Source organism: Pavona decussata, unplaced genomic scaffold (genome assembly GCF_977016875.1).
Source record: "Pavona decussata unplaced genomic scaffold, jaPavDecu1.1 SCAFFOLD_179, whole genome shotgun sequence".
Lineage (NCBI taxonomy): Eukaryota > Metazoa > Cnidaria > Anthozoa > Scleractinia > Agariciidae > Pavona > Pavona decussata.
Genome location: NW_028145589.1, coordinates 1,276,413 through 1,292,820, shown reverse-complemented (window position 1 = coordinate 1,292,820; position 16,408 = coordinate 1,276,413). Strand labels below are relative to the sequence as shown.

The 16,408-nt window shown below is 39.8% G+C and overlaps 1 protein-coding gene and 1 pseudogene across 2 annotated transcripts; both read right to left on the bottom strand.

Annotated features, from left to right (window-relative positions):
• Positions 1-532: 532 nt before the first annotated feature.
• Positions 533-12,834, bottom strand: LOC146463356 (uncharacterized). The gene is made up of 6 exons (XM_085084550.1): positions 12,094-12,834; positions 9,214-9,325; positions 8,329-8,447; positions 2,615-2,669; positions 1,841-1,974; positions 533-1,673 (listed from the first exon to the last, which is right to left on the bottom strand). Exons 1-6 carry the CDS (start codon positions 12,301-12,303, stop codon positions 1,434-1,436), a joined length of 870 nt encoding a protein of 289 aa, XP_084940676.1. The 5' UTR covers positions 12,304-12,834; the 3' UTR covers positions 533-1,433.
• LOC146463357 (uncharacterized) lies at positions 4,221-7,915 on the bottom strand (annotated as a pseudogene). The gene is made up of 2 exons (XR_014856930.1): positions 7,429-7,915; positions 4,221-6,609 (listed from the first exon to the last, which is right to left on the bottom strand). The product of XR_014856930.1 is annotated as an uncharacterized LOC146463357 (transcript).
• Positions 12,835-16,408: the final 3,574 nt, after the last annotated feature.

Genomic DNA, 16,408 nt, shown 5'->3' with positions numbered 1-16,408 from the left:
ACCTTTGGTTTTCGTCAGCGCGTGCATTGATTGCCCAGATTTTTTATTTCGTATTATTAAAGACGAAGACCCAAGCCTCATCACAATGTTCCTCTCGAGTTGATACCTGACATACCAAGGTGCATTTTAAACCTTCAAACTTACTCAATTTTCACCTCATCGCAAAGTCCTCAAAATGTCAATTTTTAAAAGAGCCATAAGACCTTTCAAAGTTCTACAAAAGTTTATATAGGTCCCATTGGTGGAAAGTAGGTGAGTAATGCTCTTACTCAAAACCGACCTCGTTTTCTAGCGTTCCGTACTTTTTCAACGCAAGCGTATTGAACTTGGCTAATTTTGAGTGAGATTTTTGCATAATTAATGAGGCAAAACCCGTAATTTCCGTTTTCTCCAAAATTCTCGAAAACTATAAATTTCCAGAACATCCAAATAATATTTTCGAAGATAGCTCCCCAAAAGTAAACTTCAGGCAAACTATTAGGAGTTTCGATTTTTCAAGCTTGGCCAGCGATTCTCGAAAGTTACAGTCAGGCACTCTTAAGAAGCTGTGAGAATTGACAATGTGTTTAACTGGACAGATTCTATGATTTCGTTGTGGTGGATCACAAATACCAACAAGGAGTATAAGAAAATCGAGTGCCTGAGATTAGAAGAAATTCACCACACATCCAAGGTAGTGATTTTCTTTGTTTTCTCTTGATGAATTATTAATGAGTTTGAGAAAGTTTATTGAAGGACTGGTTATGGAACCTTCCCATGAAAATAACAGTGCTGCGACCTATCTTGGAAGGGCCGAGACCGTCCATAATCCTTTAATTTGTTTTAACGTTCACATAACAGTTGAATATCTTAACGGTCCTTAAAAGGAACGCTTCGATTGGTCAGTTGCTCCGACACATTTCAAAATCTATTGTAGTTTGTGCACGGTCAAGGCCAAAAATGCTAACAAAAACATATAACAAAGAAGTTTGGCAGGTTTCGTCTTTTATTAACTATGCTATTTTGAATTGGTTTATTGGATAACTATAAAAGGTATTATAATATACTATAGCCACTACGAACACAGAATTCTTCTGTGTCAGTTACTGTCGTGTTCGTTTAGCTCTAACGTCGAAGGTTGTCAGAATTGTAGGGCATTTTTTAAATGTTTTGTAAAATCAAAACAGAGGTCTACAAACATTGTTCCCGACAACTGCAGATGTAAACAACGTTAACATTGTACTGACAACTTAAAAAATTCCTTAAACGTCCTACCTCATAAAAAGCCAACCTGGCTACTCCCTTAAATGTTGCAGTAACCGTCAAGATTTTTGCTTAGCAAGACCCGATTCAAAAAATCCTGAAACCTTTGAAAATGCTGGGCAAGTCGCCATTTTCCGACCTCAAGAATTTTAGGTTAAGTTGGCTCTTGTTTGTTACTTTTACGACTCCAGTTACAATTTCGTCGCTATTGTAAGGCCTGACCCAATTGGAAGGATGTTTACAAGCACCCGTGGATCTTTGGCGATCTTCTTATTCACAGCATGAATATGGACGGTAACTCTTTCGGCATACATATGGTGCTTTCCACTGACCATCTTAATAACATCTCTCTGATAGTCAAGTGGTTCAACTTCCCACGTTCTGCCATCTTTGTTTATCTTGGGGTCGCATACATAGCCTTCCCACAGCATCTGGGAAACAAAACAGGAATATAGTATTATCAGTACATCAAAACCACTGAATTCCTGTTTACAGGTGCAAAGCCACGGCAAGAACACTTGAACATCAAAAGTCAGAATGAAAACGAGTGTTAGCAAACGCACGACATAATCTATACACCTTAACACACAATGCTTACATCATCGAGTAAAATAAGTCCTCCTTTGCGAACAAGTTCCACGCATTTGTCATAATAGACGGTATAGTTCCACTTATCTGCATCAATGTAAACCATGTCAAAAGTGCCCGCCTCACCATTAGCGATCAGTTCATCTGAAAAGCAAAGCAACGAAACAACACTGTTACGATGAGGTCCTAAACGAACAGCAGTTTTTGTACAAAGATGTCCTGTCTTTCTCGGCTCTCGTGGAAGGCGATCCGCCAGTAATTGGGGAGGGAATTCTGACAGCATGCAACCTGGCGGAATTCCCTCCTCCCATCGCTTTCAGCACGTGTCACGCTGGCTACGCCGATTCACGCCAAGTTGATTTGGAATTATCGTTTTCAATTGCGGAATAAAGGGGACATGCGTTTCAAAGGTGGGGTCGGAGAGTGGTAGAATGCTCTTTCACTACATATTTAACAATTATTCCACGAGCGCGCGTTGGGTATGAGATGACAGCCTGCCTCCGAGTTGGCTATAATCACCTCGTATCCAACGAGCATGAGTGGAATAATTGTTTTATTAAAAACAATCAAGAAATATTTCTAGATCTTGCTGATTTCGCTATGGAAGAACAACCAGAAGACAATTTCATGGTCGCTATTTCTTAATTGGGCATGGTATAATGGATCATATACCATGGCCACTGAGCCAAACAAATCCCTGGAATTGCATTATAGAATGATCCAAATTTTAATAATAAGTCTTCTGTTATTAGTCATTCCACTGTACTGTCCGTTTATGGCTTACCAAGAGCCTGAGCAGCATCCTTCACTATAGACCTGATCTTGTGACTAACACCAGCCTAGTAAAGAAAGAGCAAAGGTTTATTTGAGGGAGAATCTACAAGTTGATCAAACTACTAACGCTGCATATACACAGAGGGCATGCCAGCAGGTTTGCTTCATTCTTTTCAAGCAGTCCTGCTTTCTGCAAAAGCAAGATGCGCATCACGCTATTTTACGCATAACCTTGCCTGGCCTATACGGCTCGCGGTTAAACGAAATTTTTGGTAAAGGGTTTTTAGAATGTTTCCCTTCTCCACCCGCGCCAAACCCTCACAAAGCAGTTAGGTTGTTAGCCTGCGAACGCAGACGTATTTCCGGCTGTCGCTTCACTCCGCCGAAAAATAACGTCTGCGAAAACGAGCCGAGAAAAAATTTCCGTGACGTCAAAGCTTTTGTCTTCTTGTTGGCCAATAAAATTCCCTGATAGAATTTGACACTCGCGTACACGCGCGATGCAGAGTGAGAGACGCAGGAACCCGGCGATTTATAGTTTAGAACTGGCATTTGCTATGAGCTCGGGCGAAACACCCGCAAAAGATTTCCACGTCTGAGGTTTGTTTTCTATGCAAAGTAAAAGTTTTCAGTGAGGAGAAGATAAAAGTGTAATACTGCGTTCAACTGAAGTCGATCTGACTGCTTACGTAGGAAGCTTTGCCGCTCCAAATGTTATAATCGTCTGCTTCGCTACGAGAGGGCTTTGGACAAAGTAGCAGATTTCGAGAAGGAAATCGAACAAGATTTTAAAAATGATGGCCCGTTCTGTGTAAAACGACTCGCTAACGAGCTAGGACAGACGCCAGAGGCGAAAAAGAGTCTGCTTTGAAGGTGCGAATGTAAATAATCGCTCGCAATTAAATGTCACGTTCGATCCGAGCTTTGGTACTTCTTCTTTTGTAAGCTCTTATCCGCCTCCCGTTGTCACTTTTGGTGCTGTTAGCCCTATTGCTCCAGTAGCTTTGCTTTCATCTCGTCGTTTTCTCGTTCTACACGGCTTGCTTCAAAATGCTTCTGGAGGAGTAACATCGGGCTTCACTGACCGAGTGTTGACCTCCACGCCAAAGTACACACAAAGATTACAATAAACATGATGCAGTTGATGATAAATTCGTTTAACCCTTTAAACCCTACGATCAAGATTTGAATTCTCACTTGTTGCCCCTATTCATTTCCTACAGAAGTGGTGGGGAGAAGTTGTTTAAGTATCCAGCAAATTCATCTTGTGTGATCATGTTTGTAATTCTCAAAACCACCATGTTTTACAAAGCATTCATGCTGATCACTCATAGGGGTTAAAGGGTTACAACAGGCTCTACGTGTGGTATAAAATGACAAAATAAATAATTGTACGTTGAAACCCTTTCATAGAATGGTATGTCACAAGCAGTCAAGATGCAAATCTAGCTACACTGTATTTTAATGGTCTCTTGTAATCAACTAGTCTCCTTCGCAGCCGTTATTAAGGTCGTCACGCAACGCTCCTTCAAATACGCGTTTTAAACGCGTTTAATACGCGTTAAAACTAGTGGGGAAGAGCGTTGCGTGACGACCCTAATAACGGCTGCGAAGGAGACTAGTAATCAACATGAGAACCCCTTAAATGCAATGCATAGGTGGTGAAAAATTGACATTGAATGTGATGGCTTTCTCAGAAATGTGCATATTTGTCAAGAACCACTCACAAAAGTTTTGATTAACATTTGGTAGGGATACACTTCAGGAAACAAGGTGGATTATTTCAAAACAACTAAAATTTAACAGTGGAAATTTAAAGAACAACAATCCAGTTTTCCTTTAACAACGGAGATCTAAAAAGTTGTGGGAAAAATATCACTGGAAGAGTGTTAACACAAGAACATTGTTTACAAGTTTGTTTCAGATAAATGACGAGAGTAATAATTATATTACATGTAGCAAGATTCTTAGCAAACATACAAAACCTGTTTAATTAAAGGCATGTTTATAGCACAGTTATTGGATTGTTTCTATGGAAATAACATGTCAGAAGTATCAAAAACTGTGTTCAGCCACATACGCTAAGCCAAAATCAATATTAAGTAACTGTAATCTTAACTACCAGCATGCAAACGTTCTTGTTAGAGTCATCTATTGTGTAGTTCCAGAAAATGTCCATACTCCCCCCACAGAAGGGATTGGAAATTCCGGAGGGGTGGGGGTTCTCAAAGGCCCAAATATGTAAGTAAATGTATGAAGCAGAGAGGTGGGGGAGGGTCTAAGGAAAAATCCATCCCATGGGGGAGGAATGGATAATTTTTGGAACTACACATTCTATTGCAGCTGCAAATGAAAAAATGCTTTTAAATGTTGTGTGAAACCACATTTCAAACATTAACCAGGGGTCATACAGAACTTTTAATTTCAGAATATTTTCAGAATAACTTCAAGCATATTGCATTCTTTTCACACTTTTTAAGGGCTGTAAATGCAATAAGTTGTATGAAATAACTCCAAAGGAGAGGATCTTTTTTAAGCCCAAGGAAAAGACCTCAAAAGTCTCAATTTTCACAAATGAAAAATTATGCATGACGATTTTACCTGTGTTTTCTCATTTCCTGTGAAATTTGACATTTATTTTCTCGGGCTGGTTTATCACCTTCTGCCAGTGGGTAACACAGTGGTTTGCAATCCTCCGAACCACAATTACAAGAGGTAGAACAGTTGTCACAACATAAATGTGCAGGATCTTTGGAATGACATACCACGTCAAAATAACTGAGCAAGTGTTTACGTCCACATTCCTTTGATTTAATATAATCTCTGACATCCTTTTCATGCATCAGCTGCATTCCTCGGTACAGCAGGAAAGCTGCACAATCTCTTCCACTCTCGTGCATGTAAAATTCAACATTTTTAGCTGGACCAAAATGTATTGTTCAGTGGACTTGCTTACAATCAATGCCCATGCCAAAAGCAATTGTTGCAACTAATTAAAAATTGGTTCATGCTTAGCGTGCGTATATCGAGTTATGGATGCACGCGGGAAAGTTTGGAGAGCATGAGAGAAGCGTAAGAGTTGCGCGAGGTGTAGCCGAGAGCAACTCTAGTTTCTTGAGTGCTCTCCAAACTTCCCAAGTGCATCCTTAACTTGATATACGCACAGCTAAAAGCATGAAGCAATTCTTTTATAACATAGTAAAAATAAAGTAAAGATTTGGAAAACAGGTTTTGTTTCCTGATTAAAAAGAAGAAAAGTGAGAGTGATTTCTCATATCGGTTTAGTCTAAACGTTTCATTAAACTTTGACAAGCCCTTATAAATATACATTTTTTATGGTGTTGTTTCTCAATAAAACATTTTTCATAACATAGTGCACGCATGCTTCCCCTTTCTGACTTGCACATGTCATCTGATGGATGAAAGGCCATGCGTATGTTGAGAAATGTACCATGATGACGCCAATAGTAATTAGATTAGGATGCACGCACGCTATGTTAGAACGCGAATAGGTCCTTGATCACTCTGGAAGGATGCCAGGGTTTGGTCCTTGTTTGACTGTGTAGTGCAAAAGTGAAGCATTTCTAGCAATTAGCAACACAGCCTTTGGATCTCTTTCTTCTGAGCTATAGATTTTGTCCCCAAGGAGGGTCTTCAGTGTTGAGTACACAACGGCACATTGTTTGATAGTTTGCTTGTAGCTGATGGTTCTGGTTGCTGCTGAGCCACAGTCCTTCAACTCATCGGCTATCCAGGAGAAATACTCTGCACGGCTAGCATTTTTCCCCATGTATGGTACAACATAGGCTATGTTTTCTTTGTTTGGGTTTTCATGAACAATGTGGGAACCATCCATTAGCAGCACTTTAAATATTGTCCCTGGTATCCTTTGTGGCCGTGGCAGTAAATGCATTGAATGGGGTTCTTGGAAGAAGGGACCGGAACTCGTGCAAATGCGAAAACCAAACTCGAAAAGCTGCATGTTTGTTGGTTTTTGACTTTCCCCTAGAATGGAAAATATACTTGTATAAACATGTAAGCTGAAACGAAATATTAGCCAGCTAGAACATTCAGTTTTTCCAGTGTTCTCTCATTCCAAGCACCTCAAAAATTGTCTCCCTTGCGTCTGTGGTAGCTGTCGCTGTAAGGGCAACAAAAGGGACTTCCAAAAGCAGGGACCTGAACTCATTAAGTCTTGGAAACCACACTCTGAAGGCTGTATGTTTATTTGATTTTGATGTACCCCTACAAAAATATGAAAACCACATAAGTTGGACTCCTTCGGGTACTGGATGCAAATGAAGCACATTGTTGAACCATTGTTTGTATATTTGGTGCAATATTGTTTCTATTATTTTACGCCATCTGCGTCCGGTACACCAAGTAAGAGCCATTATATAGTTGCGTGTTACAGACATTGGCATAAAAATAATAAACTGCGACTGGGTAGAGGCCAGGAATATATAAAGCATAAATACATTCGCATGAACCTTCCCATAAATCACCGTGAAAATAACAATTTCAACAAATAAACGAATGTACTGCATGTATCACCTTCTGAATTTAAAGGAGATGTTATGTTTAAAATAATTTGCATGCACTCAACAACAATTTTGATTTCATTGTCTAAAATTGACATAATATTAATTCAAAAAAAGTACGAGGAAAAACAACCAAGTAAAGCTTGACCGTGATTTCAGGTAAACAACAAAACAAAAGAAAATCTCGATCTGAGACATTCTGAAAGATCCTCATTTCACAATTGTTCGTTTCGTTCCATTTGGAGGAGGCAATAAGTCAAGTAAAAGTCCCTGTATAACTTACCAATGGGATATTATATGAGCTTCATCAATAGCCACAGCTCGTACGGACTTCTTGTAACTGTCGCTTGCGACCATTTTACGCAACCTTTCATCGCCCAACCATGTTTCTGGCGATCCGCAAACAATAAATACTGGCCATTTTTCACTGCTTTCCTCTGCGATTCAGTGATTATATCGCCCAGACAAATAGCCCTTATTCCAAGCGAGGTTAATCGACTCACTTGGTCTTTCATTAGGCTAACTAATGGCGAAACTACGATTACTATATTTCTCTCACGTGCTGGCTGCAGCGAAGCAAACACTTCGGGTAATCCCTGAAATATCACTGACTTTCCAAATCCAGTAGGTAAATTCACGAAAACATCCTTATTATCCAGAACGATGCATCTTATGGCCTCTTCTTGTTGTTGATTGAGCTTCTGTATTCCAAGTCTTTCACAAACTTTTCTGAACGCCAACTGCACACAAGACTCAACATCGTCCGCCATTTTTTTTACACGCGTGCTCGTGTGCCTCACGCTAGACACGAGTGTTTAGTTCTGGCCTTTTCTGAACCAAATTGTGATTGGTTCAAAAAGAATGACGTCATGGAAATCGTTTGTGGGTTCGTTTTCGCAGACGTTATTTTTCGGCGGAGTGAAGCGACAGCCGGAAATACGTCTGCGTTCGCAGGCTATTAGGTTGTCGTCTAACGTCCAGATTAAGGAAATAAAACTATTGAAGACAGCGTCACCGCCCATTATATTGACAGTCAAAAAATAAAATGGCCTAATCTCTCTAAAACATTGAAGGTGGAAAAATGGCCCGCGTACAAAAGTCAAACCTCAGTCCTTTTCTTCAATGATACAATCCCATCTATTTGCTGTGGCTTTGGGATAAACAACACAAAGACAGATCTTACCTTTTTCCATATTGGGTGGCCTGTGGCTACCCAGTCATCTTTGAAGTCTATTGTCACCACTTGTCCGTCCTCAGGCACAACAAGTGCGATGCTAAGTGCCGTTGTACCAGCGAATGTTCCTGTTGAAAACGGCAATGATTATCATTTAATTTACCAACGAAACAGTTACTTAATAAAAAAGACGTTATGTTCAGTTTGTCACGGCAATGTGAAAAACCAGCCTCTTCCCCAGTCCTCCTTTGCGCGAGATCTAACGTGACGTCACATGTTGAACTCATCGGAAAGACGCTATCGCCCCAACCTACTATAACCATGCAAGGTCGGTTACTTCGATAACATCCTTGAGACCTAGGACCGAGGCTGGTAAAACACCAATATCAGTAGCCAACAAGAATCGAACCGAGGACCTCCTGTACATCGGTGGGATGCTCGAACCTCTGAGCTACTTGGAAACTAGTGACAAGTTGCTACTCAGTTGGCTACTGTGTAAAAATTAACCCATACTTCTTATATTTATATCCTCATTTTTAATACTTAAAACATGTTTGTGATAACAGTGAGAAAATCAACTTGACTTGACTTGACAATAATACATTGTTGTGACTAGCGCTTGTACATATTGAAGGATAGACGGCATGCATTAGGTCAGCGGGCGGTGTGTGACTCATGAGCTGTCTTTGGCAAACACTTTAGATGCTGATGAGTTTGAGTTCCCGTGAAAAGGCCAGCATTTAATTTCTTGCAATAGTTATGCCTGTAACAGGCTGACATCCCAGCCTGTTATCGTAGCACGGAAAAAATGACGATGATGGAAGCGCACACACCACGGTTCTTCAACATGACATATACGCAATTTTGTTTATATGTAGTTGCCCGTGTACCTACCGACTTCAAGGACCTTTTTTGCTCCAATAGCTTTTGCCAGTTGAGTGATAAAGCAAGTTTGGCCTGCCTCTGTCGCTTTAAATGAGAAGTCATTCAGTTTCTCACAAATGACCTAAAAGCCAACATTCAAACGTATTATTTACAGTGACGGTAAATATCGTAACAATAAATTCAGTTCAAGTCTAAGCCCTTGAGCCTGCTTTAAAGGAGAACAAAGAGGAGGGAGGGGTGGAGAGGGAGCTTTTCCAGGAGCTACTTGTATTGAGTCACCCCTTTCCTGCTCTATTTACAATAAACGTTGCAACGGCTATTCCTTAACAGGGCACCCAACGAGAATTTTCTCTCAGATCCTTTGAAATGTTATTTTAGGCGATCTGGAGTGGCTTTAAAGCTCTATAGGTTCATTTTAGGCAGCGCTATAATATTTTTATCTGTTCGGTCATTCTAGGGGAACTTGAGTCTTTTCGAAATTAGTAGGACATTTTTGTCCATTTCCCGAAAACCTTAGGTCTTATTTCCTTTCCGAAAATCTTAGCTGACCTTATTTCGGTACCCGAAACAACATTTTTATCAATCCAAAAACACTAGGCCTTAAATTTTCCATATCACGAAAGTTCGTGGTGAAAATTTTCTTTAGAAAATTGTAGGGGATTAAGGACCTTCCGAACAGATAATTTACCGAAACGATCCGTTGGGTGCCCCTGCCTTACGGGGAAAGATTGTCTATTGGTGCCTATCAGGCCTATAGATTCAATACAAGATACACGAAGAACACGTTAGCATATAGAGGATCAATTTAATGAGCCAACTGTGTACTGCTCATATTGTGAGTTCCTAACATACCCGTGAATATATGCACTGCACCGGCATCACAGACGTCACGGGTTCGAATCCCGTTCAAGCCTGAATTTTTTTTCAGGCTTTCTTTTCGCAACTGCGTAAATAACTTAACTGCGAGGGTCTTTTTTCTATTGAATCTTTTACCCGCAGTTCAAATTCACATTCACATTCTTTTAAAGTTTAATGATTTATCAGATTTATGATGATGTTCACTGCCAATTGGCAATTGGCAAACTCGCTTGCAAGTGTCTAGCCTCCCACGCAGACGCCCTAAGGGATTCGTCACGCGTTCCTGCCCCACGTTTGCGGGGCAGGAACGCGTGACGAACCCCTGAGAACGTCTGCGTGGGAGGCTAGCAAGTGTCGCGATTGGTTTTACATCGGTTTGTGTTGAAGCTATCACCATACTTACAGAGTTCCTATAATCCCCAAGAGAAATATTGATATTAAGGTCGAAGGGAGCTCACAACTTGCAAGCAATTTCAATTCGCGCGTCCGTGAATCGTATGTAAACACTTCACGACCAGCCTGATATTGGCGGCTGAACCTTATTAGATCACTGACTCTTTTGTTCGGGTGTGTAAAACATACAAGCCTCGATAAATTGAAACAAAACAGAAAATCAATAGAAAAATAACGAAAAGAATAACTTGTGCGTTAAATGAAAGTCGCCGCTTTTGGTAGTGTTTGCACAACGGTCCCGTTTTAAACTTTTTCTTTAAAGCGTTAAACGGATACTTTTCGAAGAGTAGAGCGAATTTTCGTTTTGACTGAGAAAACAGACGTTTCAAAAATTCAACAAAGTTCAAATGATTGGTCAGTCTCTCTCAGTTGAGGACAACTAGAACAATAGAGGACAAAAATATCCCTTCTGGGGGAGGCATAAGCTGATTAAGGAAAACAATATTACTTTTGTACTGAGGTTTTCTTATCGATTCTTTCGATGCTTTCAATCTTCATACTGCTACCAGTATCCACATCAGTGTTGTCCGCTTCGACTGTGGTTTAGTTTTCTCATTGTAATTCTGGCCCTGAAGAAGACTCACTATGGTGGTACTAGTTAAAATATTGGCTCAAATAAATGAGCCCTTTAACGTAGTGTCAGCCTTGGTTTATTTACTTGGGAATAGGTTATGAAGAGCATACATGATTAATAAATAAGTATGCATTATTAATGTCTGGGGCTGTGTGGAAATTTTTCCCTCACGCTCTCTTTAGTCTGCGGGACGCCAACCCCCCACCCCCTACCCCCTCCCCGCCGGGGGGTTATAGTCCGTCTGCGGCGCAGGCTAGCTCTCTTTTGCATGTCGAGTATCAATGTTGAAATTGTTTTGTTTTATCAAGAGACCAGTCAAGCGAGAAGCTTTCTCGGCGTCGCGAGACTCGATCTTCGCCTCGATTCTCCATTACTGAGTCTCGGTACATTAGCGAACCACGTCTGCTTATCCTCTAGGATGAAAATCAACCCGAAGCAAATAACTTTAGACACACGAGCGCGATTTAGTGTCCATAATAGCGAGAGTCCGTAATAGCAGGAATTTATTTCAGTCAAACGTCTGTAATTTAATTTAGCCGGACGGCATGTCCGTAATAGCGAGGTTTCTGCAAGGCGAGAGTTAACTGTAATATTAATCCGGAATATCTTTTTATTCACGAGTCGGGTCACAGAGCCCTTTGGTTTGTTTAAGAACGCATGAAACCGCAGCATTTATGCCATGAATGTTAAGTAGAAACAATTTCGTTAATTTCGATTATTCTATGATCCTCTGGACGTAACTTCATCCCGAAACTATTAGGAGTTATTTCGAGGTCCGCAATAGAGTAAAATATTGGGATTGCCGAGCTTTGGGACCGGGTCTTTGGGGTCATTTTGTGTAGATTTGGGGCTCACTTCAGTTTGCCCTAGCGCAGCTGAACTGACATCACAATCTTCGCTGCAAACGCAGCGTCAACGCAGCATGAAACCGGCAGTTGTTGAAGGCAGTTTTTCGTGGGAATTAGGAAGTATTCAAGTTCGTGTCACAAAAACTATTTACCCACCGTTCTCAGCTCAGTCACTGCCTGATGCTCTGGTGATGAATGTTTGGCCACGTATTCCAGAAAAGTCTTCAAGCCCTCGGTAGGTTCTCTATACGACCTTTGAATATAATCTTCTGCGTATCTTCGCGACCCGTGGATTTTACCGAGTAAGTAACCAACAGCAAGTGACGAGCACACTGCAGCACCAAGAATAGCTATGTTACTGTTCATTTTTAGCTCACAACCAGCAAGGTTCAAATAATAAAAAAATTTTCCTAATCGGCTGAGGATGTGTGTAACGCTTATTGGAACCGATCAGATTGAGTACTGCTTACAATATGAACGGCGTGCTTCTAATGATGTAGGTCAAAGTTAAGGATCATTGCCCTCGACCCCCGGGGGAGGGGGGGGGGGTACTTCCTTATAAGAGGCTAATGGGGATGTGCCGCTGGATGGGGTCGCATTTTCACGACTGGATTGACTAGAATGGGGTTGCATTTTTAATAGAGTTACTAGAATGGGGTCGCACATTTTCGTATTTTTGGGGTAAGAAAATTCTATTAAGTAGGGATTCAAAATGGTCTCGGTTAAAAAGTTCAGGATGTTGTTGTTTATTAAATGTAACACTCACCTCGCATTACATTCCGTTCTTGAAAGTAGGTGCATAAATAGAAAGTGACTTAGTTTGGCTCGCGAAAATTACATTTTCCCAAAAAGTGACTAAGATGGGGTCTATAACTGGCCACAAAATAAACTATAATGGGGCAGGCCAGCGGCACATACCCAGCAAAACTGAACCCAAGTACCCCTCCGGGACTTCGACGAAGGGCACCACGCATACCAATCTCGTACCCAGAGTCCTCAGGCTCTTTGGCCAGCGGTTGGTCGCCAGGAGAGACTCTGGGGTACTGGAATTTTATTACCGCAGGATTTCTGTGGTAAAACAATGGAAGCCGTTACGGAGCTTATACAGAGCAGCCAATTAAAAAAATTAAATTTTTTTCGACTCTCCTGGCTCAAATTTCTGCAAGGCTGATCCGATGTACATTATAGAGACCAAACCGAGAATCAACAGAATGCGGCAACTGTGGGCAGCTGTTTCGAGCCGGTTGGCTCTCGTCAGCACGGTGTAGCACAGCAAAAAGTAGAACAACAACGCGAGTCGAGTGGCCTACCAAATGCAAGTGGTAGCCTCAGACATCCGTCCACGTCATAGCGCGTGACTACGAACAATGAACAAAAGAACTGAAATATCATGTCGCTGTCGCAATAAGTTAAATGAGAAAAGCAAAACTTTCCTTCACAGGTACATGACCAAACCATGTTAAAAAGTACGGCATATCGGATCTAAAAAGATCTACGGTCCAAAACATAAAAGTAAACAATAAGCAAGGTTCTTGAACCGCACAACGAAAATGCTGCAGGTATACGCAGGATCTGTAAAAGATCTAATCAGCCAAAATATAAATGTAAAGCAAATCATCTTAAAAAAGAGCAAGGCTGATTTCACGGTCAGGGAAGTATAATAATAATAATAATAATAATAACTACTTATATAGCGCTTATCCAGTTCTGTTCTAAGCGCTTTACAAAGTAAAAATCATATTTGTTTAAAATAATTCGAAAAAAGATGAGTCTTAAGTTTACGTTTAAAAACATTTAAATTGTCGCAATTACGGATGTCGATAGGTAGTTTGTTCCAGAGTTCTGGGGCCGAAACAGCGAAAGCTCTGGAGCCATACGACTTTAGATTATGGTTGATATGACATAGGCGAAATGCGTCAGACGACGATCGGAGCGTTCTTGAAGTTGTATAGCGGCGTATCAGGTCTTGTATGTAGATGGGGGACTGTTGGTGAAGAGCTTTGTGGGTGAGCAGAATTATTTTGAATTTGATTCGCTCGGAAACTGGAAGCCAGTGGAGTTCAAATAAAATAGGGGTTATGTGGTCATACTTGCGAGAGCCTGTGATCAGTCGAGCCGCGGCATTCTGTAATGACTGAAGCTTTTTAATGACATATTTCGGAACATTGTATAAGAGAGAGTTACAGTGATCCAACTTGGAGGTTATAAAAGCGTTGACTAGAGTCTCAGTGATTGTAGTGGATAGCAATTTTCTTATACGAGAGATGTTTCGAAGATGATAGAAGGCAGATTTACAAACAGAATTAACATGAGGGAGCATCGACATAGTACTATCAAAAACGACACCAATGTTTCTGGAACATAGAGACGGCTGAATTGTATCAGATCCAAAACGAAGTGGAGGTAGAGACTGTTGAGGGCAATACTTTGAATAGAGGTAGAGAAGTTCGGTTTTGTCTTTGTTTAGTTTCAGCTTGTTTAAGGACATCCACTGATCAAGGTCAGATAAACATTTCTCAATTTTAGCGATGCTGTTGGTTAGTTCCAGATCGTCATTAGTAGAAAAGGAATATTTCGAAAGGCACGGCCTTTCTTCTTCAGGGTATGTTTGAGACTGACCCTGTGGCAAGATACGTTACAATTTTAAACAGTTACAATAGATACCTGAAAAAAGGCTAAAGTTACATAAACAAAGACGTTACAATTTGAAATTTGAAAATACAACTGGTAAATAGGTATAAGCTCACGTTACAACGTGGTGGACGAAAACAAATACGTAACAATGAGTTAATTACGTAACTTAGGAAGATGAAAGACGGGAAAAATGGTCATGTCTCATCTCTCCTATTAAGACCTAAGGGTTCAATAGTTTGACCTCTGTCGATCAGGTATGCCTCTCTAGCTTTGCGTACACTGTCACGATTAGATTTGATGAGTTCGAGAGGGAAGGGACGAGGATGTAGATAACGCCTAGAATTGCTGGTTAAAAAAATACAAAGCAGAAGAAAGAAGGCCTTAAAAACGATAAGACTGTCTAATGTTCTACAAAATCTTGTATAAAATGTTTCTATTAAAATCAATGAAAATAATTTTAAAATAGGCACCCAGTAAGGTGCATGTGGCTACTGCTGCTGTGATGGAAATGCTTGGAAAACAGCTTGTACTCGGGGAACTTCATTTGGCAACTGTCCTGAATTTTAAAAAGAAAACACAACAACTGTGACTTGCAAAACCACTATGTGAACTAGATTTGATTCTTTGCATCACAAGAAGTAACAATGACCAATCTGGAAATAACAAACTATTCAACAAAATTTAGAATGACTTCAGTTCTCAAATTGTTATACTAATTATTCGTACTTATTCAATTGCTAAAATAGACCGCCCAATAAGTATCAAAATTTCAAGTGCCTTTAATATGCAAAATGTCTATGTTTACACGTCGCTTTCGCAAACGCTAATATGAATTACCAAAAGAGAATAATCGATAAAATTTTCTTCAGTGAAAAGTTTCATTGAAATAAATATATATGCTTCTAGAAATAAAACAATTTGCGATGTTATTGTTTGCATAAAAACACGCTTGTAATTTGGTTTTAGAGGGGAGACCGTTCCAAAGTGACAGCACCTCGATGATAAAAGCTGCTCATCTCCCTGCTTCAGAGAGTGGGAGCAAGGATGGCGCAATGGTGACAGCACTCGCCTCTCACTGGTGACCATCGTGCCCGTGTTCGATTCCCGGACACGGCGTCATATGTGGGTTGAGTTTGTTGTTGGTTCTCGTCCCTGCTCTGAGGGTTTTTCTCCGGGTTCTCCGGTTTTCCTCCTTCCACAAAAACCAACATTTCCAAATTCTAATTCGTCCTTGAAACAGTGGAGGGAAAAGCCACTCTATGAAATCCACTGAAATTCCATCATTATTATTATTATTATTATTATTATCATCATCATCATCATCATCATCATCATCATCATCATCATCATCATCATCATCATCATCATCATCATCATCATCATCATTATTGTTATTATTATTATTATTATTATTATTATTATTATTATTAACTTCCAAATATATTTTTAGTGATGATGCATGAATTGTAAATAGGCTTTTACTGTAATAGTTCTTTTTTCTACTTTTAACTTGTAAATATCGATTTTGCTCGTTTCAATACAGTTTAATCATTCTAAAAAAATTATTATTATTATTATTATTATTATTATTATTATTAATATTATTATTATTATTATTATTATTATTATATACTATTATTATACTATTATTACTATTATACTATTATTATTATTTTATACTATTATTATACTATTATTAATTATATCTATTTCCTCTTTTTTATGTTAGGTTAAGTTACTTCTTTTTTAGAATTTGTAAATGAATAGTAGTTTCGATGAATTGATTGGATTTTTTGTAACATCAAGTTGATTGTAAATAGGATTTTAATTGAGGTTT

Coding starts and splice junctions, on each gene's coding strand:
- LOC146463356 (XM_085084550.1), bottom strand. CDS start 12,303: ATGAACAGTAACATAGCTATTCTTGGTGCTGCAGTGTGCTCGTCACTT. Junction 2,670..8,328: donor GCCACCCAATATGGAAAAAG/GTAAGATCTGTC, acceptor TTTCTTTACTAG/GCTGGTGTTAGTCACAAGAT. Junction 1,975..2,614: donor GGATGCTGCTCAGGCTCTTG/GTAAGCCATAAA, acceptor TTTGCTTTTCAG/ATGAACTGATCGCTAATGGT.